This window comes from Bos mutus, chromosome 6 (genome assembly GCF_027580195.1).
Source record: "Bos mutus isolate GX-2022 chromosome 6, NWIPB_WYAK_1.1, whole genome shotgun sequence".
NCBI lineage: Eukaryota > Metazoa > Chordata > Mammalia > Artiodactyla > Bovidae > Bos > Bos mutus.
In genome coordinates, this window is record NC_091622.1 from 13,065,094 (window position 1) to 13,087,665 (window position 22,572).

Below are 22,572 nucleotides of genomic sequence, written 5' to 3' on the forward strand. Positions count from 1 at the left end.
GCTGGGGCTAACAAGGATACTGCAGATATTTTTCCTTTTTTACGGAATAATTTATTAAGGATCTTTTGAGTGTTTTTACTTTTTTATTTATCTGTACTTTTATGTTGCAAATTATTAAACATTTAAAATTATGTAACATTTTACAGCTTTAATATAGTATGGTATTGATACTGATCTTATTCTTGACATAACCTATATCTTCATTTTTAATTTGTCAACTACCTTGTCCCTTTCTTTAAAAAACTGGAAGTGACATGTTGAATTCACTGTAAAGTGATAGAAAAAGTCTACATTCTAATTTGGATTGTTATGATCTAACTTGTGGTATTTCATTTTTTTCACCATAATGAAGTCCTAGGTAAAAAAGTAAATATTCTTATCCATTATGTCATTTATCTACTTTGAAATGAATTCAGTCTTAATAGAAATAAAACCAGTTTATTTCCATTTTACCTTAAATGGAAGCTATATTAATTGTCTAAGTTGATTTTGTTTAACAGAACATGGGCTTTAAAGTCAGCTTATACACTTATTAACTGTGTGCTTTTGGGGGAATAAAAGGTTAATATTTCTATATCTCTATATGGGATAATTAAGTACTTAGTATTGTGAAGATTACATCAAGTAATATAAAATGCTTAGCATGATGCCAGCATATAGTAGGTTTTCAACAAACGTTCTGTTTTCATCCACCTTCCTCCAAACTGGGGTATATGTTCATTTATGTCTCCAAAAAAATATTCTCTGTGATGCTTATTAAGTGAAGGCTAAGTTACAAATAGGTCTACTTACCTGTTTCAAAAGCCTTTTATTTTAAAAAAAATCTTTTTCACGCTGCCTTTTTACCAGGTCTTCATCAACTACAACGAGCAACAAAAGAGTCAATAAGAGAAAGTTTATCCCACCAGCCTTCTCAAATATCAACACAAAATTTGAACTACTCAGTATAGAAGCAACATTGAAGTTGGCTAGTGAGTTAATTCAGGTGCACAAGTTAAACAAGGATCAAGCCGCAGCTCTAATTCAGATAGCTCAAATGATGGCATCACGCCAGAGTGTCGAAGAAGCGAAGGAACTGGCAATTCATACCCTCCCTATCACGATCATACACGGTAAGAAGCAGGGAAGAAAACAGTTCTAGTAAATACATTGTTATATAAGCTTGTGTCACTCAATCTGCACCTTTGTAATTTCCTAGTCAAACAAGATTCCAGAATAACTCAAATAGATTATTTCAAACCTGAATCCCCTTTAGTATCTTTCTCTCTAGATTAAGTGATTTTCTCTTAACTGTCCTCCCTCTCTCTTACTGTTTCTTTCCCCCTATTTAGATCAGTCACTGAGATGTCGCTTCTAGTTTCCTATTTTTCATATTGATATTTCATTTTCATTTCATATTTTCTGTCCTCTCCCACCCATTTGTACCCACTCAGTCCAGGCCTTTAACATACCTCCATATCGCCTAGTTAGTGAGAGTGTGGGCTCTCTTAGCTTTAATTCCCTCCTCTGTAAAATAAGGTTTGATAATAGCATCTGTCTCATAGGTTTGAGGGATCAAATGTTAAATAGATAAAGAGCTCAGAATGGTACCTGGTTCATGGGAGGCACTTAGTAAAGTTAGCATGTATGCGTTACCATGATCTCACACAGCTTTCTAATTGATCTACCTTTACTTTTTCCTTTTTTCATATTTTCACTCAAGTTGTTGTTCAGTCGCTAAGTTGTATCCAACTCTTTGCAACCCCATCAACTGCAACAAGCCAGGCTTCACTCAAGTAGTTTTTCTTAAAAAAAAAATAATAATAATCTGATTAAGTCAGTTCCATTGCTTAAAATTCTTCATTGATTTCCATTGGCCTTTAAGATATAATTCAAACTTTTAGCCTTAGCACGCAAAACTCTGATTTATCCCCCTGTCTTCTTTGTCAGACCACCTCCTCTCTTGCCTTTTTGCTACAGGCCATACAGAAATATTTACCGGCTTCATGCTTTGTCACATCTCTGCCTGGGATGATCCTTTCCTTAAGAGTTGGGATATCTTACCCTGGAAGACTTAGTTCTCCTATTCTTTTTATTTTCAGGAAGCATTCCCATCTCCACCAAAGGAAAGAGAGATGTTCTTTCTCTGATGCCAATAGTGTTACTTAACCATATTGTTTTATCATTTTTCTTTACTTGTCTGTCTTCCTAAGTTGACTGTGGTCTCGTTAAATGTGAAAGTCTTTTGATTATCTATGCATGTACTCCTTGTGCTAATTAAACACATGGTGGGCATGCAGTATTTTTAAATAAATTAATTAAATGAAGGAGAGAGGGAGATGGATGGATATTTCTTGTGCTTTTCAGAAATTTATTTACGATATTGCCTTTACTTTTCTTCCTCCCCTTTAAAATAATTAGGCGTTTTCGGAGCAGGAAAGAGTTACTTGCTGGCTGTGGTGATTTTGTTTTTTGTGCAACTATTTGAAAAATGTGAAGCTCTTACAGTTGGAAATGCAAGACCGTGGAAACTTCTGATTTCTTCTTCTACTAATGTAGCTGTTGACAGAGTGCTTCTTGGGTAGGTAGGACAGGAGTATTTAAGTGCCTGATGTTTTAGGTGGTTGTTGAGAGGCGGTCTACCATGGGCCCTGAATGTCCATGCACATTTGTGCTGGGCATGCCGGACAGGCAAGGCCTTTGTCTCTGACTCAAGAACCGGAGTCCATGAAACAGGAAGAAGCTTACTTAATAGTTTGTAAGCAGGATAAAATACATACGAAACCTGACAGTTTTGACACAGGATGGGATACTCATGTAAAAATCTAGCTAAGGACATATATTGTTGGGGGAGGCAATCCACCATGCATGCCCTGACCACTCTAACCCAACACATTTTTCCCAGTTGTGTTTGCAGTAAGCAACCTTCACTGATGATGTAATATCTCCCTCCAGGACCAAGAGCAGAGTTGCTGATTTCTTGTTAAAAAATAGTGGATGTCCAAGCTCAGTGTTCTTTCCTACAGCTCAGTCCACGCAGTGCAGGTGTCCATCTAATTCTCTGTGTCTCCTCATTCAACTTGGGGACCACAGGAAACCACTGTAGATACATTAGTGCCTATGCTGCTTCCTATGCCAAGAATAAAAGTCCTTTGTCTCTGACCCAGGAGCTTAGGGTGACTACTTTAAAGTAGGCTAAAATTGCAGAACCAAGTTACAGGTTATTCTCTCGTCTACCTGCCCATATGAACACATAATACTAAAATAGCTGAACAGTTTGATTAAATTATGTTTTGGTTTCAATAAGAGGGATCCACCTCTAGTTTTACCTTTATCCCATCCTTGTGCCAGAATCATCAGGTTTTTGTATGTGATTTTTTTCCTTGTTGCTGTTGTTTAGTTACTAAGTTGTATCCAGCTCTTTATGACCTCATGGACTGTAGCCCACCAGGCTCCTCTGTCCATGGGATTTTCCAGGCAAGAATACTGGAGTGGGTTGCCATTTCCTTCTCCAGGGGATCTTCCCGATCCATTGTTCTAGGGATTTAACCCAGGGATTAAACCCATGTCTCCTGCATTGGCAGGTAGATTCTTTACTACTGAGCCACCAGGGAAGCCTGATCTTTTTTCCTACTTACAAACTAAAAGGTTAGCCTCTTGCTGTTTCATGGAAGCAATAGTGCAGTCTGTTACACAGGGTAAAATTTTTGTGTAAGATTTTATTAAAAATGCAAAGACAGTATTACATAATGTTTTACCAGTATTCCAATGTTTAATGATCTGAATTTCAACATAAATGATAAAGCTTGATTAGGGGAAATAATCCATTATTTATAAGTATAGCCTTTTTAAAAATTAACTTTTATAATTGCATTAGGTAATGGGTATAGTAGAAAATATGCAGACCTCAATGGCACCCCACTCCAGTACTCTTGCCTGGAGAATCCCATGGACGAAGGAGCCTGGTAGGCTGAAGTCCATGGGGTTGTGAAGAGTCGGACACAACTGAGCGACTTCACTTTCACTTTTCACTTTCCTGCATTGGAGAAGGAAATGGCAACCCACTCCAGTGTTCTTGCCTGGAGAATCCCAGGGACGGGGGAGCCTGGTGGGCTGCTGTCTATGGCGTCACACAGAGTTGGACATGACTGAAGTGACTTAGCAGCAGCAGCAACATTTTTTTATATTTCTTTACAGACTTTCAATACATTCACACACATTCATTTTGTTTTCCAAACTTAGTTTTCAACAGTATATACTGTTTGTTTTGTGTCCTGCTTTTTTTTTACTCAAAGATTATTTCTTTATGGTATTAAATCTTAGAAACCAAAATTTTCATAGCTCTATTATATGTCATGATTTTTGATCTATAAACAATTTTTGTACTATAAACAATTTTTGATCAGTAAGGTCTTTACAAGCTTTTGCTATTATAAATAATATTGTAACCAAGATCCTTAAACATAAATCTTTGTCTCCATTTTTGATTCTTTTCTGAGGACAAACCTAGGCCTAGAACAAAAGATATGAACATTTTAAAGCTTCTTGACAGATTGCCCTCTAGGCAAGTTCTACCTGTGTGTACTATTCTAAGTAATCTAAGACAGTGGCTGAGGACATTTTTTGACTCAGGATAATGAACAGTTACTTGGGGACAAACTGGAAAGAACTTTAGATTGCTTAGCTTGAGATAAAAATTTAACTCTGTTTAGTAGAGAAAAATCAAGAAGCTAGAAGATTGAGGACTGACTATGAAAGGTAACAAAAAACACAGAAGAGATTCTTTGATGCTTAAGCCTCTGATGAGGGCCTGAGGACTGTGGACTGCAGTTAGGATCTGTATTTATCCCAACTGCATGTACGCTGGACCCAGACATTTCTTCACACTAAACTGACATTTAGCTATGTACTTGGGTAACGCATTTCAACTGCAATGGACAGAATAGGATGAAGAATTTCTTGAGAAGAAATAAAATATTTTTTGCTCCATGATGAGGATACTACAGTGTTCTCATAGAATTAACACACTTATATTGAAAAAAATATATAAACTAGTTTTTCAGACTGAAAAATAGCTATTATCCAAGATAAAAACTAAAAAAGTGCAAAACCTGAAGTCTGTTCATGTATTGCTTGACATTAAACAAATTGCTTCAAGATTATCTAGGAAAACGATGTTTGAAGAGCCATAGTTTCTTTCGTTTTCCAGTTCTTTATCCCCCATTTGAGGTGATAGATGTTTCAGGAGTCCGGATGTTCAGTGAGTCCCTCCTCCGTTCCTCACATAAAGCAGGAGCTGTAAGATACGTAAGAAGGAAGGGAGCTGAGGGCTGCAGCTGCACAAAGCCCTACTAGGGGGTCATGGATGTGGAAGAACAGTCACCCGTATCTTTTGGAGGTAGACAGACTTGCCCAGGTTTGATTCATGATTGCCTCACTTATTAGCCACGTGGCCTGACTTAGCAAAATACCTGACTTAGAGCTCTGAGTTTCAGTTCCTCATCTCTAAGATGAGATATCGTGCAGAGCTGTAAGGAGTATTAAATTATCAAGGCAACGTATATAAAGAGGCTAACACTCTTCCCACTAAATCTTGATGCTAACTATATGGTAGCTCTTGCTTTCCATGATGTCTTTAGGGCAGTTTTGTCTTTTTTGTTTATTTTTGTGGGGTTTTTTTTGGCCATGCCATGCAGCTTGTGGGATCTTCTATAATTCCTCAACCAGGGATGGAACTGGGCCACAGCAGTGAGAGCACAGAGTCTTGATCAGTAGATTGTCAGGGAGTCCCTAGGGCAATTTTATTTGTGATAAATTCTAACATCAGTATTTTATGAACATTTCATGAGCCCTCAACATAAGATAATACATATTTTTAAAATTCTCTGAAACACATTTTATAAAGTTTTTCAGCTACATTGCCTTTGAGTTTAGGCATTTCACATTAAACTACGTAACTATAAAATATATTGTTACACAAAGTTATTTTAATAATGTGTATATTATATGAAAGTTTGTTTTAGATTCTGTTTTCTAAATAGTCAATCTGTTTCACCCTGTTTTCTTTAAAGGCTTCTTAGTCTTGGATTTGAAAAGTTTGTCAGAGTTGGGAGTGTCAGAAAGATTGCCAAGCCAGTTTTACCTTACAGGTAAGAATGCCAAATTCCAAAAGTCACAGAATGTGCACAGAAGTATAATTTTACATAACTCTTACCTTAAGTTTGGTTTTTGAAGAAGACTAGAGAAAGCCTTTTTCTTGGTGTTAATTTAGGAACTCTTGTGTTTTGCTTTTTTGTGATACTACTAAAATAGAATAAAAGGGTATTCTTTTATGTCATTGTTCTTTAAGTTTGTATGCTGGCTCAGAAAATGAAAATGAGCAATTAAAGGAACTGCATGCACTCATGAAGGAAGACTTGACTCCTGTGGAAAGAGTCTACGTGAGGAAAAGTATTGAGCAGCATAAACTGGGGACCAATAAAACCCTGCTGAAACAGGTGAGAGGAAACAGCGTCAGTTGTTTATTTCTTTAATTTATGTATACGATTTATATTATTTTTATTCCTATTGAGAGGAATATTATTCCTATTTTATTCCCCTTAAGTAAATTAAAAAAAAACCAACTATGATAGCTTAGATTCAACTAAAGTGTGCCTGTCTATGCAATCCATGTTTTATTTTATTGACGCTGGGCAAAATATCCAAGTGAATTTTACCTTTGATGCTTTCCTAGAAAACCAAGCCCTTTGGGGTCTGTTTAAAATCTGTCCAAGAACCTGGGAGGCTCAGACCATGGATCCCAGGTGTTGGGAGCCCACATTGGACACACAGGGTCTCTGGCTTAGCAAGTAGCATCATCGCCTTTGTCAAGTTCTGACTCAAGACAGGGTGTCAGCTTTGAGGAAAGAAGTCTTCAGTAGCTTTCTCCTATAAACAAAGCATGGGAGAAGAAAAGGAGGTTGTCCACTTGTTGGACAGTGTGGACATGGGTCACTTTCTGCAAGAGATTTGGGACAGTCAACGTGCTTGGCACCGTTTCAGTGAGCTACTGCTGAAATACCATTGCTTAACAAACAAAATCTCAGTAACTAAAGACAACAAATTTAATGATTCAGTGATTCTACAGGTCAGTTGGTGTAGGTCAAACCTCTCATTCTGAGAACAGTTGTCTGTGGCATGATGGCCCTCTCCTGACAGATGGCAGAAGTGCAGGAGGGCAGGCTGGATCATATAGATACATGTAAAGCTTTTGTTCATAGCATGTCTGCTAAGATTCCTTTTGCTGTAACAGGTCTTATGACCAAGCCCAGCATCAGTGGGGCTGGGAAATATACTTCACCTACTTCTCTTGGGGGGAAGCACTGCAAAGCCATACAGTAAAGGGTGTGGATGAGTAATAAATACTCTCACGGTGAAGGAGAGAAAATTGGAAACAATAATGTCTACAATAAGTTTTGGTTCCAGGAGTCCTCAAAATGCTTCAGACTAGCTTTTTATTATCACAAGTATGAACTTAACTTCCCTCCTTTTTCCCCAACCAAATCCAGAAGGGCTTAGTTTGACTACACTCAGGTAGTGCGAATTAGTCATTTATGTGAACCACTTGGGCTTCTTTGGTGGCTCAGATGGTAAAGAATCTGCCTGCAATGCAGGAGACCAGGGTTCGATCCCTGACTTGGGAAGATCCCCTACAGAAGAGAATGGCAACCCACTCCAGTATTCTTGCCTGGAGAATTCCATGGACAGAAGAGCCTGGTGGGCTGCAGTCCATGGGGTTGCAAAGAGTCGGACACGACCGAGTGACTAGCACACACACACTTATTTTACATCCTTATCCAATATACTGATATGTTACTATAATCTATTGCTCATTGGTGTCACTTGTTCATAAATAAAATTTTTTTAAGAGGAATTCCTTATGTGGGAATAATGAAAATGTAGATGTCAAGTGGCCTATTTTCTGATTGGTGGTGATTAAATTAGGACTAGCTCATTTATGGTTTTAGCCTACAAGTTCTTTGGGAGGTATATTCTTTTGTTTAATAGTTGTTAATAACATTCTCATTACAATGAAGGTTCGAGTAGTTGGAGTTACCTGTGCAGCCTGCCCATTCCCGTGCATGAATGATCTCAAATTCCCTGTGGTTGTCCTGGATGAGTGTAGTCAAATGACAGAACCGGCTTCTCTCCTTCCCATTGCAAGGTAACCTAAAAGGTTCTTTTCCAAAGACTCTCGGATGTTACAGTTATTTCAAACATTTCCTCAAACTCTTACCAAACTTTTGTGACAATTCCTAGCAATTCAAGTACTAAACTGATTCTTTAAAAGAATGTGAAAGGAAATTTGAGGGGGGGAGGAGTTCGTATATCAAAATTTGGTTAGATGACAGTTTAGACACCTGAGTCACATAATTCATAAAAGCCTTGAAAGTTCTAGTGCTAGATTCTGTTGGAACATTGCAGATCTCTTAACCAGATTAAAGGTGCCTCTTTAGTCACAGTTTAAGAACCTAACTCTACTGAAGAATGTTCTTTAGTTCTTACCTTGATATAATTCCAGTGTTTAGGTTCGAAAATCGTTTTTAGATTATGAAAGTAGATAACATATATAAAGAAAAATAAGTTGAAAATGAAAAATTATCTACTAAAATGTAGGAAACTATGAAATCTTCTGAGCTGTCTCAGCCCATTGAAACACTGCTTTTAAAGCGTCTCTTTCTGAGGAATCCTAAAGGCAGAGGAGGGTGTGCTCAACTAGACCAGACTAATGGGCTCGAGTCCTAGGCCCTGTTCTGTCCCCCTTTGTTGTTTTGCGTTTTCCTTCTTTATAGTAAATGTTTAATCTTCTGATTTCCAGTTTACAAGTGTTGAAAATACACAAGAAAGATTTTACTTCACCAGTACTTTCATGTTAATATATTTTGATGCAATATATATGGCAATAAATCTCTACACATCATAACCAAAAGTATGGGGTTTCTTCCCTTAAAAAAAATGGGGATGTAACATTAACAAACACTTTTAAAATAAAGCACACAATTATTTTGGTGAATTTACAGATCTTTTTCCCCAGGTGTAAAGGTTGAGGGAGGAGGGCATCAACTGTCATGCTCTGGCTGAGACTTGGGAGGTTCCTGCATCAGGGGGCTTTCAGGGTTTAAACTGGGACAGTCCTGGGCACCAGGACCAGTTGGTCACCCTAATCAGGAGCCAGGGATGGAGAGAGTAAGGCCCTGTGTAGAGGGTAGAGGAGCAATATTTGTGGAGCATCTACTGTATACTAAACACATTACATGCTTAAATCCTTACAACAGCCATGCAAGGTATTATTATATCAAGGTTACTGATAAAAATACTGACACTGTAGAGATTAAATAACTTGCTGTGTCCATAGAATATAATAGAGCTAAAACTTGCATATAGGTTTTTCTACAAAACTTGGATTTTCCCCCACTATATATTACTGCTATTTAAAAAGACATTTAACCCATGAGAACCTAATAGGCTTCATCTCTAAAACAAAAGTTTAAGCTAAATGACTTCTAAGAAAGTTTTTAAGTCTTAAGTTTATAGATTCTAAAAATCATTATTCTCAAAGTGTGTTGTGTGAAATACTGATTCCTTGCCAAGGCAGGGGACACTTAATAGGTTTTATGTGGAGACAAGTAAAGTTATGTAGAGGATTCTTTACTTACTGCATAACTTTTTAAAGCCTTTGAATACACCTAGTAGCACTATTAAGCCTTGTATGTTCTCAGTACATTTCATGGTATTCAGATTCTTTGAAATACATTTTAGAAAATAGTGCAGTAAATTTTGTTAATGCATATTTTTCTCGTTGCTTAGATTAATTTGTAGAATTTTGTTTTAGGTTTGAGTGTGAAAAGCTGATACTTGTTGGAGATCCCAAACAGCTTCCTCCTACTATTCAGGGTTCTGATGCAGCTCATGAAAATGGACTGGAACAAACTCTTTTTGACCGACTCTGCTTAATGGTACTACTTCTAAATTCATACAGTTGTCATTTATTGATTATAAATGATAGAACATAAAATATATTTAGGGCAAGACCAGGTCCTTGCCCTAAAATTATTTTAATTGGAGTCGTTTAGAAAGTACTCATCTTAAAGATAAGGAGAACACTAATAATCTAACAATAAAATGAATCTTTCCCCTGTGAATTTTAGTAGTGGGTAGTAAGTATATTGATTTTGCTATAAAATAAAAAGTCTATAACGTTTCTCTTATCCATGTCCACTGTTGTAGAGCTCCAGTGCAACTGCTGGGTCTGATGCTATTTCTATGTCCAACTTTTGAGAAACTGCAAACTGTTTTTCATAGCAGCTGTACCATTGTACATTCCCAACAGCAATGTGCAGGAGTTCTAATTCCACCACATCTTTACCATAATGTTATTTTTCATTTTTAAAAAATTAATGGCTATCTTAATAGGTGTGAAGCGGTATCTCATTGTGTTTTCTCTAATGTATAATGATGTTGTGCATCTTTCATGCACTTATCTTTGGAAAAATGCCTGTTCAAGCCCTTTGCCTATTTTTGAATTGGGTTGTTTTTGTTGTTCAGTTGTAGGGGTTCTTTATGTATTTTGGATATTAATTCCTTATCAGATAAATGATTTGTAAATATTTTCTTCCATTTGATAGGTTGTCTGTTCATAAATTTATGCCCTAAAAGAGTTTTGGGAATTGATTTTTTTCTCACATATTTTTCCCCTTTGTCCATGTGATCACTAACCCTGCATTTTATTACATATTATTATCAGAGTACCTTGTAACTTTTCAAAATGTTCAAACAATATTATAGAACATTTTGCAAATAAAGACCAGGAGAGCCCTGAAATAGATGGGAATTAGTTTATGACATGTTAAAAATTGGAAACTTGTTTGAAGATTCAGAGTGAAAATAGCTTGTACCCAAGGAGGAAAGTTAATGGGTTATCACCAACAATTTCTGATTTGTTTTTAAAGAATTCTTTTCAATTTAGTGTTAGGCCAACTCCACATAGGTTCTGAAGGTATAATGTTAGATACCAAATTTATTAGTCTAAGATTTGTTTGTTTTATAATTTTAATATAAAAAGTTTACTATGAAAATATTTTTATTAAATTTTTTAAAGTTCTTTTCATTTATAGTCCATTTTATCATGGTTGTAATTTATTTACTAAGGGCACAATATGGCAGTAATTTTAAACTTTAAAATATTATTGTGGATTTTTTTCCCCTAAGGAAAAGAAAATGTTTTAATTCCTTATTTTTCTGTACTTAAATTTCTTAGGGCCACAAGCCAATTCTGTTGAGAACTCAGTACCGTTGTCACCCCACAATCAGCGCTATTGCTAATGATCTGTTTTATGAAGGAAATCTCATGAATGGCATTTCCGAAACAGAGAGGAGCCCTTTACTGGAATGGCTCCCAACTCTGTGTTTCTATAACGTAAAAGGACTGGAACAGGTAAATAACATTAATGTTGATAAGAGTCAACACAGTTTAGTTTCCTGTTTTAATTGTATTGTTGTCTGTATGATTTTCTTGGACTTTCTGTATCATTTCTGGGAAATATAATCTAGGTTCTGTTTCTTATTCCAGATTGAAAGAGGTAACAGCTTTCATAATGTGGCAGAAGCTGCTTTTACACTCAAGTTGATTCAATCACTGATTGCGAGTGGCATAGCGGGCTCCATGATTGGGGTGATAACATTATACAAATCCCAGATGTACAAGGTCCGTACTACATATGATGATACTTATCATTATTAAATATTATAATTTCATATTATATTATTTGGTATTACATTCATCGTGCTTTGGGTTGTATTGGTTTGGTGCTAGAAAAGCTTTTAGGACTTTAAGGTATTAAAAAGCAGCATTTAGATTTTTGTCTACTGTGGCTTTTTTCTATATAATTAGATGTAAACCTAACAAGGTTTAATTAAATTCCGTTTACAGCTGTTGGGGCAAAAATGCAAATAAACAAATTAGAGGGAAGGAAATACGGTGTATGCTTTGTGTTTTGGGACAGATGGGATTGAATCTGTTTTCCAAAATGTTCTTTCAGTATTGTTATATTTTATCAGTAAATCAAAGATAGATCCCAGATATTAATCTACTCACAGCCAGTTACTTCTAACTAGTTTTAATTTATATTAATTTACTTTTGGGATTTTTCATGTTTCATTATTAGTTTATCAACTCTAAATTAGCATATCCAGATGAGTTCCCAGCAATAGATAAATCACCACTTTGATTTTGCTTTGCAACTTATATTATCATCTAGTTATTTATCATTTCAGAAACTAACTTAAGTCTCTGTGAGTAATAACAAAATGAAAATTGCCCACTATTAGTTAAATGATAAAGGCTGTCAGGGGCAGGTGGAGAGGTGTAGGTTCTTCATGAAGACACTCTGCACTGTGTGATTCTTGCCATCTTTCCTCTGTAGCTCTGTCATCTACTCAGTGCGATGGACTTCGACCATCCCAACTTGAAAGCTGTGCAGGTGTCCACAGTAGATGCTTTTCAGGGAGCTGAAAAGGAGATCATTATTCTGTCCTGTGTAAGGACCAGACAAGTAGGATTTATTGATTCAGAAAAAAGAATGAATGTTGCATTGACCAGAGGAAGGAGGCATTTGTTGATTGTAGGAAATTTAGCCTGTCTGAGGAAAAATCGACTATGGGGGCGTGTGATCCAACACTGTGAAGGTAAAACAAAAATGTATTTAATTCAAGCATTTTGAATTAAAACTGACTTTTGTGTTAGTGCCTGGGGTGTTTTGGGTAGGAACTACTCTGAATTTGCCACTGTGGGTGATGAATGAAATGATGAAATGGACACCACTGTAAAATATGGTTGTCTCATGTTTTGTATCTTTTTAAGGGAGGGAAGGTGGATTGCAACATGCAAGCCAGTATGAACCACAACTGGACCATCTCCTTAAAGATTATCTTGAAAAACAAGCAGAAGAAAAACAGAAGAAAAAGGCTGAAAAAGATAAATTGACAGATAAAAAATCTTATTCACAAAAAGACATGGTATAGTTTGTAAAGTTCAAATTCATTTTACACTGTACATTTGTATATTTTTACTACTCCCTAACCCTTGTAATTGGGGGGAAAAAAGATTTAAATATAAGTAAAATCTGCTCTTCATAAAAAGTGTAATTACTTAAGATAGGCAAATGTTGAAGGAACTATAAAATCTCACCAATAAAAATTCTTTCTGAAAATTACGGCTCTGTTTCTAAAGAAATGAATTTTTCAAGGAGCAGGAAAAAGCTTTTTTGGGGATGTTACTTCAAAAATAAGTGATTATCTCAAAAACTCATCTTTTAAAATGCATCTACACAGTTATACCAATATACTCCTTTCTGAACTACAATGCTATCAGAATCTTAAAAAAAAGAAATATAATGCCCTATCATTCTGTAAGTAAAAACATATTCACAATAAAACTTCCTTTAAAAAAATATTTATTTGGTTGTGCTGGGTCTTAGTTGCGGCATGTGGGATCTAGTTACCTGACCATGGATCGAACCTGGGTGGCATGCCCAGATTGGGAATGCAGAGTTTTAGCCACTGGACCATGAGGGACATTCCTTCACAGTAAAACTTTTAAGAAGTACAAAAGAAAGAAAAAAAAAAGTATCTAAAAGTTCATTCCTAGAGATCAGATCAGATCAAATCAGATCAGTCGCTCAGTTGTGTCCGACTCTTTTCGATCCCATGAATCGCAGGCCTCCCTGTCCCTCACCAACTCCCGGAGTTCACTGAGACTCACGTCCATCGAGTCAGTGATGCCATCCAGCCATCTCATCCTCTGTCGTTCCCTTCTCCTCTTGCCCCCAATCCCTCCCAGCATCAGAGTCTTTTCCAATGAGTCAGCTCTTCGCATGAGGTGGCCAAAGTACTGGAGTTTCAGCTTCAGCATCATTCCCTCCAAAGAAATCCCAGGGCTGATCTCCTTCAGAATGGACTGGTTAGATCTCCTTGCAGTCCAAGGGACTCTCAAGAGTCTTCTCCAACACCACAGTTCAAAAGCATCAATTCTTCGGTGCTCAGCCTTCTTCACAGTCCAACTCTCACATCCATACATGATCCATCCATAGCCTTGACTTGACGAACCTTTGTTGGCAAAGTAATGTCTCTGCTTTTGAATATGCTATCTAGGTTGGTCATAACTTTCCTTCCAAGGAGTAAGTGTCTTTTATTCATGGCTGCAGTCACCATCTGCAGTGATTTTGGATAGTGGTGCTCAAAACTGGCCATGACTCTGCAATAGTAGGTGCTCAATAACGATCTGTTGGATGAACAAAGAATGAATGAAAGACTCCCTTTGGCTCATTTCCTTCTGGTCTTTTTTCTATGCATTTGTTTGCACAGTAGTTACTGGTATATATTATAATGGATTTTAACCATTATAAAAAGAATACATTCCCCTTATAGAAAATTTGAAAAATTCAGAAGAATATACAATGAAAAATAAAAAGCATCTAGAGATTCCCTACCCAGAGATAATAATTGCTAATATATTGCTTCAGTCTTTTTTCTATGCTTATATTCTATATTTATGTATGTAAATAAGTTAAACCATTTGTATGATTTTTAGCCATTATTAACAAAGGAACATTTACTTATCCTTCATGGAAAAATAGCAAGGGCTTGATTATAATTAATAATCAATGAAGTATTTGTCTTTACCAATTACAAACTCATGGCTCAAGTCACTCTATTTACTTTAAAGATGCAGGACTTCCATGGTGGTCCAATGGTTGAGAATCCGCCTTCCAGTGCAGGGGACATGGGTTCAATCCCTGGTCATGGAAGTAAGATGCCACATTGCACAGGGCAGCTAAGCCCGCACTATGCACCTAGAGAGCCTGCCAGCTCTAGAGCCTGTGTGCTGCAGTAGGAATACATTGCCACAATAGGCATAATATGCCACAATATAGATCCAGCACAGCAAAAAAAGATGCAGAAAACTGCTTACTGGAATTATTTCACTATGAAAAATGACCCAGTCCACCTCTATGAAACTCTTTTGTTTGGGAGAAAATGAATCTAACAAACAAAAGTTGTAATTCTCCAAGCCTTGTCCACAAAGTGTCAATGTTTACAACAGCAGGTGCTCTTTAGATGTAAATGAAAGCTGTAACTTGAGTTCCAGATGATACACAACTGGATAGGAGACACCCCAGAAATCACCCATCGCCTGCTGCAGACCCCTGTGAGCTCCGCATGTCTTCAGTAGGTTAACTCGGACAGAGACCCGGGCCTGGAGATGGTGTGTGAGATGCCACCTGCAGGCTAGTCAGCTGAGTGCCCCAGTTGAGCTCTGCATCACCATCTTGAAAACAGGAGTGGAGAGAAGCCTTTAGCAATCTGTCATTACCCTAAACAGGCCTCACTGAGCCAGAAGTTACTATGCTACCCTGGAATTGTGTGTCTTACGACCGGAAGAAAAGGAGTAACCTTAATGGACCTGTTTACTCCCAGGCTCTCTTGAGAATTCAAACTTGAGCACCACATGATGTCAATTATATGAACAACAAAGGAGCCACATTTTCATGATGTGAAAAGATGGCAGAACAGAAGGACTTTGAGCTCTTCTCTCATGAGCACACCAAAATCACACTGACTGCTGAACAACCGTCAATAAAAAGACTGGAACCTAGCAACAAAAAAAAAGATTCTACATCCAAAGACATAATGAAGAAACTCAACAAGATTTTATTTGATATAATCAAATCCCAAACACTCCAGGTGGGCAAGCTGCAAACTGAAGAACAATTACATTACACAAGTTCTTCCACAGGAGTGAGGGTTCTGAGTCCCACATCAGGCCTGGGGGTCTGGCATCAAGAGGAGGAGTCTAGAGCATTTGGTTTTGACGTCTAGCAGGGCTTGAGTGCAGGAGCTCCACTCTTGGAGGGCACACACAGTCTCACGTGCACCAGGACCCTAGGCAAAATAGTGACTTCAGAGGAGTCTGGGCTAGATTACCTGCTGGTCTTAGAGGTTCTCCTGGGGTGCTGTGGTGCCGCTGTGGTGCACTGTGGAGCTCACCAGTGACAGAGGTACTGGGGAGCATCCACTGATGTGAACTGTCCTGGAGGCTGCCATTTGGGGACCAAGACCTGGCCCCACCCAACAGCCTGTAGGCTCCAGTGCTGGGACATCTTAGGCCAAACACACAGGGTAGGAATACAGCCACATCCATCAGCAGTCAAGCTGCCTAACGATTTCCTGAGCCTATAGCCACCTCTAGACACATCCCCTGACATGGCCCTGTGCCCCAGAGGGCCAAGACCCAGCTCTACTCATCAGTGGACAGGCACCAGCCCCTCCCATCAGGAAGCCTGCACAAGCCTCCAGACCAGCCTCACCCACCAGTGGGGAGAAACCAAAAGTAAGAAAACTAAGATCCTGCAGCCTGTGGAACTAAATCTGCAGATGCAGATCAGAACCTACCCTGGGACCAGCTGGTGCCTGGCCCTTGCTAGGACGCGTAGGACATCCCCCCCAGACGACCACTTATCCAAGGTTGAGAATCATAATTAACCTTCCACATACAAAAAATACAGATATAAACTGGGACGAAATGAGACGGCAAAGGAGTATCTTCCAAATGAAGGAACAATACAAAACCCCAGAACAACTAAGTGACATGGAGATAAGCAGTTACCTGAGAGGGTTCAGAGTAATAATCATGAAGATGTTCCAAGAACTGGGAAAAAGAATGGATGCACAGAGCAAGAAGCTACAGAAAGTTTTTAACAAAGTCAGAAAATATAAAGAACAACCAGAGTTGAAGAATACAATAACTGAAATGAGAATCACACTAGAATAAACAATAGCAGAATATATGAGGCAGATGCCCTGGAACAGAATAAAAAGAATGAAAAGAAATTGCGACAGTTTAAGAGACCTCTGGGACAACATCCTGCACTCTGAAAACTCTAAGATGCTGATGGAAAAATCAAAGATGATACAAACAGATGGAAAGATAAACTGTGTTCTTGGATTAGAAGAATTAATATTGTCAAAATGACTATACTACCCAAAGCAATCTACAAATTCAGTGCAACTCCTATCAAATTACCAGTGGCATTTTTCACAGAATATTTTTTAAAAATTTGTACGGAAACACAAAAGACCCTAAATAGTCAAAGCAATCTTAAGAAAGAAAAACAGCTAGGGGAATCAGGCTCCCTGACTATAGACTATACTACAGAGCTACAGGAATCAAAACAATGTCGTACTGGCACAAAAACAGATATATTGATCAATGGAACAGGGTAAAAATCCCAGAGAGAAAACCCATGCTCTTATGGTCAATTAACCTATGACAAAGGCAAGAATACAGAATGGAGAAAAAAGAGTCTCTTCAGTGAGTGGTGCTGGGAAAACTCAACAGCTACATGTAAAAGAATGAAATTAGAACATTCTCTAACATCACATACTCAAAGTAAATTAAAGACCTAAATGTAAAACTGGATACTATAAAATTCTTAGAGGAAAACACAGGCAGAAAACTCTTTGACATAAATCGTGGCAATGTCTTTTTGGATCCACCAGCTAGAGCAATGGAAATTAAAACAGACAAATGAGAAGAAATAAACTTAAGAGCTTTTTTGCACAGCAAAGTAAAACATGAACAAAATAAAAAGACAACTTACAGAATGGGAAAAAATATTTGCAGACAATACTACTGACAAGGGATTAATCTCTGAAATATACAAATAACTCATATAGCTCAATACTAAAAATACAAACAACCTAATCAAAAAATGGGCAGAAGATCTAAATAGATTCAGTTCAGTTCAGTTCAGTCGCTCAGTCGTGACTCTTTGCGACCCCATGAATTGCAGCACGCCAGGCCTCCCCATCCATCACCAACTCCCGGAGTTCACTGAGACTCATGTCCATCGAGTCAGTGATGCCATCCAGCCATGTCATCCTCTGTCGTCCCCTTCTCCTCCTGCCCCCAATCCCTCCCAGCATCAGGTTATTTCTCCAAAAAAGACATACAGATGGCCAACAGACACTTGAAAAAATGTTCAACATCACTTATTATTAGAAAAATGCAGATCTAAACCACAATGGGCTATCACTGTACTCCAGTCGGGATGGCTATCATCAGAAAGTCTACAAATAATTAATGCTGGAGACACTGTGGAGAAAAAGGACATCATACAAGGTTGGTGGGAATGAATATTGGTACAACCACTAGGGAGAACACTATGGAGTTTCCTGAAAAAAACTAAAAATAGAGTTACCACATGATCCTGCAACCCCACTCCTGGCCAAATATCCAGAGAGAGCCATGGTTCGAAGGATACATGCACCCCAGGATTCACTGCAGTACTATTTAAAACCAAGACATGGAAGCCACCTAAGTCCCTGTTGACAGATGAATGGATGAAGAAGATGTGTTATATAATGAATACTACTCAGCCATAAAAAATAATAAGAATGTTCTCTAAATTTTTATTTACAAAAAAGTCTGTTTGTGCATCATAGAATGAAACAATCCAATTTCTAGACTGAAATCCACTCATCAATTGCCTTTGCTTTATACAGGCATTTGGGTATATATGTTAGGTTTTTTCCAAGATTCTTTTACAAACACCACATTGATCCCTAGGGAGGAGAACAAGTAGTCTCCCCACTTTATAAATGATAAAGCCAACAGAGAAATTGAAGTGATCCATCTAATTGACCATAAGTAGTACAAGACAGGGCTAGAACCCAGACTAATCCAACTGAGGCTTTTCTACTACACGGTACTGCCTGAGTGGTAAGTCATTCACTTTATCAAACTGTGAAAGACACTGAAACCAAAGATTCTACAATCCTCTTTGATTAAACCAGACTGATTTCCTGTTAATTTAACTTGGTTAATTTATATGCAACACTTTACTAGTAATTTGTTTGAACAATCTATACCTTCCTTGTTAAATAAACTTTGCTAGAAAAATGGGATTGTTGAATTTTCTTTGAAGTTCTTGAAGGTCTACATTTGCTACTAGAAGATCTGTTTGGATACAATGGAAGAAAACTGATTTATCAACAAAGAGGTAGTAATGTGGCTGAGCTGGTAATTTTTATTATCAAAAGCTAATGAAAAACAAATAATTATGATTCATATTCTGCTCCACTCTGCAGCAAACCCCTATCCTTAGAAACATATGTTTCAATATTTGAGTTACTTGTGAAAAATCAGAAGTTAAAATCTGAGATTATGAAGCCCAGCTTAAAACTTCAAGATAAAACATAACTATTGGTATAGTTCTTTAATATTTGAACAAAAAGAATGTTTGATTTGGAGATGCCAAAGCAAACCCCACATGCTTCATGCTCTTCTTGACTACGGTTTAATTTAAAGACAGCTGTGAAATAGCTTTATACTAATTTGATTTTTTTATATTAAATAAGAATGAAATGGAAATTGGTGATTTGCTCGACAGATATTGGACCCTGAAAATTAAATAATTGCTCTAAAAGCATTAGCTCAACACTGATTTGAAATGCCTGCTTTGTAATTAGTCTTGAGTGAAATGTATGTTTAGTTCAAGTTGTGTTTTTTGGTTTATATTAGTATGATTTGATTATAAAGTAAAGGAAAAATACAATCCAAATATCACTGCAAGCCTTTGAATTCCTTTCATCCTAAAACACCAGTTAGGTTGATTTTTAAAAAACTCTTCTATTAGTCTCATAATTATTGATATTCTTTACTATTTTACTTTCTAACTGAGCAAATCTGATCTTGATAATGTAGTAAATGAAGGTCTGTATATGTGTGTGTGTATGAAAAATTAAGAAGTAGTCAACTCACAGGTTAAAGAATTAGTGGAGAAGACTTCCTAAGTGAGTTTTAAGGTACCAACTGCTTATTAAAACAAAATCTTCAAGTCCATTGATTTTATTGGCTGAATGAAGATGGATTTGTAGATTCTTAGAACAGAACAGATTCTTTGGCTCCACTGAAGTCAGTGCATTCACTAAGCATCTACTTTGTGGCTGGTCTGTGTTACATGGAGAGGAGTCTGGTTCATTCTGGAACAGACATGTGGAACTTGTTTTATTTGTGAGCCCAGGCATGAAGAATAGGTGAATCAGTTACATATCACTCTACCCCTATATGGGGCAAGCTCAGTTCAGTTCAGTTCAGTCCAGTCGCTCAGTCGTGTCCGACTCTTTTTGACCCCATGAATTGCAGCACGCCAGGCCTCCCTGTCCATTACCAACTCCCGGAGTTCACTGAGACTCACGCCCATCGAGTCAGTGATGCCATCCAGCCATCTCATCCTCTGTCGTCCCCTTCTCCTCCTGCCCCCAATCCCTCCCAGCATCAGACTCTTTTCCAATGAGTCAACTCTTCGCATGAGGTGGCCAAAGTACTGGAGTTTCAGCTTTAGCATCATTCCTTCCAAAGAACACCCAGGGCTGATCTCCTTCAGAATGGACTGGTTGGATCTCCTTGCAGTCCAAGGGACTCTCAAGAGTCTTCTCCAACACCACAGTTGAAAAGCATCAATTCTTCGGCACTCAGCTTTCTTCACAGTCCAACTCTAACATCCATACATGACCACTGGAAAAACCATAGCCTTGACTAGATGGACCTTTGTGGGCAAAGTAATGTCTCTGCTTTTCAGTATGCTATCTAGGTTGGTCATAACTTTCCTTCCAAGGAGTAAGCGTCTTTTAATTTCATGGCTGCAGTCACCATCTGCAGTGATTTTGGAGCCCCAAAAAAGAAAGTCTGACATGGGGCAAGCTACAGCTCTCCTAATAGAGAAACTGGGTGGAATCCTGGAAGTAAGAAAATTGGGCTTTTGGGGGGCCTAATTTTGGAATATATACTTCTAAATAAACCAAGAACCAACAAGGCCATGATGTATTGGGAGCTCAGGTTCCCAGTATCCTCAGGTTTCTTATGATAGAGTCAGTATCAGGCTTTCACACTTAAGATTTTGAGGTTGAGGCCAGACACTGAGGACCAAGTAAGGCAGTGTGGAGTAAGAAGAGGGATGGCTATACGTGGTGAGGAAGACACATATGTGGTTGACAAATTGTGAGGCGTGAAAAAATTCTAGGTCTTTCAACACAATTGTGTGCGTCCAAATGACATCTCCTACTGGTCTTTGACTTCTTTTAACTATCATGGGCCCTATCGAGTGTTTTGAATGGATAATGATAATCTGGACCCACGTGGTGACATCACATGAGTCCGGGTATCAGGCAAAGTGTAATTACTGAGTCTAGATATTGTATGTGACTTGCTTTTATGTGCTGGCATACTCTATAAGCAAGCTGACTAAATATAAAGAGTCAAGGACAAAATTGATGACATACTGCAAAGAAACTACACATATAACTTTAGTGCCAATGGCTCTTCAGAATGCTATTTTGCATTTATAATTTGGGATCAGCATTATCACAGGAGATGCTAAGTGTTTAGACAATATAATCAAGTGATCTGCTTTTCTCTTCTTTGATTGCCTTCTTATTGAGCATTTTCCCCTATATTTTAAAACAAACCAAACAGGACATGTTTCTCTTGCCGTCTTCTCTGGGTCATTTATGTGCCTAAGCATATATAACTTGAAGCAGACCTTCATATGTTAAATATGACAACCTCATTTTGTGTTGTTTGTATTCATTATAGCACATCTATTGCCTTTTCCTTGTTTTTTAGTTTTATTTATATATTTTTGATAATAACATATGTGTGGGGTCAAAATTCAAGAGGAACTGAAGGGAAGAGAATGAAAAGTCTCCCTCCATCCTGTGTCCCCAGCTACCTAGCTGCCATCTCCAGAGTCAACTGATACCATATTTCCTTCAAGAGACAGTTAACTAACATGGGAGTCCATACATATAAGTGGTCTCCCCCTTTACATGGTAGCCTACCATGCTGCAGTCCACGGGGTCGCCAAGAGTCGGACACGACTGGGCAACTGAACAGCAAGAAACGACAACTACCACACATCCTCCGGTACCTGGCCTTTTTCACTAAACAGCATATCTTACAGTTCATTCCATGTTGTCTATACTCTTTAAAAATTGCCTGAGATTTGTCATCACCTAAATTACTTCAACATGTCGCTGACCACAACCTCACCCTCCCTTCACCTCCACATACTTGCCAGCTCCACCAACATCTCTCATCTCCTGACTCCTTACCATTCTCCCAGCCTCCTTTTATCTTTTCCTGTCTGTCAAGACACCATTGTGTTTAATCATTCTCAACAGTCCTGATGCCTTGCCGCTTTGCTGCAGGTTCTTCCAGGGATTAGTCCAAACATCCTCTTCCATTTTCTTACACCTGGGCAGCTGGGTGCTGGAGAGAAAATTATACTAACATGCAGATGTTGCCACAATACATTTATGATAACTGAGCTCACAGGTCCCATAGGCCCAGAAGTTATATGTCCCTAATAAGTGCTTCAGCTCATTGTTTCCAGTCACTCCTCCCACCAAAATGATTCTTCTAACATGCAAAAATCCTATGAATTCAATCAATCTCTCCCCCACATGCTGCTGCTGCTGCTGTTAAGTCGCTTCAGT

General features: G+C 38.0%; 1 protein-coding gene across 7 annotated transcripts in view; it reads left to right on the forward strand.

Moving 5' to 3' along the window:
* ZGRF1 (zinc finger GRF-type containing 1) overlaps window positions 1-14,292 on the forward strand; it is a 57,029-nt gene extending 42,737 nt beyond the window's left edge. For all 7 annotated transcript variants that reach the window (XM_070371984.1, XM_070371985.1, XM_070371990.1 and 4 more), the window contains 10 exons: window positions 850-1,112; window positions 2,401-2,560; window positions 6,051-6,128; window positions 6,329-6,476; window positions 8,055-8,182; window positions 9,851-9,974; window positions 11,276-11,452; window positions 11,588-11,722; window positions 12,441-12,702; window positions 12,878-14,292. In XM_070371984.1, coding sequence (XP_070228085.1) covers window positions 850-1,112; window positions 2,401-2,560; window positions 6,051-6,128; window positions 6,329-6,476; window positions 8,055-8,182; window positions 9,851-9,974; window positions 11,276-11,452; window positions 11,588-11,722; window positions 12,441-12,702; window positions 12,878-13,038 — 1,636 coding nt within the window. In that variant the 3' untranslated portion in view covers window positions 13,039-14,292. The remainder of the gene's footprint in view (window positions 1-849; window positions 1,113-2,400; window positions 2,561-6,050; window positions 6,129-6,328; window positions 6,477-8,054; window positions 8,183-9,850; window positions 9,975-11,275; window positions 11,453-11,587; window positions 11,723-12,440; window positions 12,703-12,877) is intronic.
* The last annotated feature ends 8,280 nt before the right edge of the window (window positions 14,293-22,572 follow it).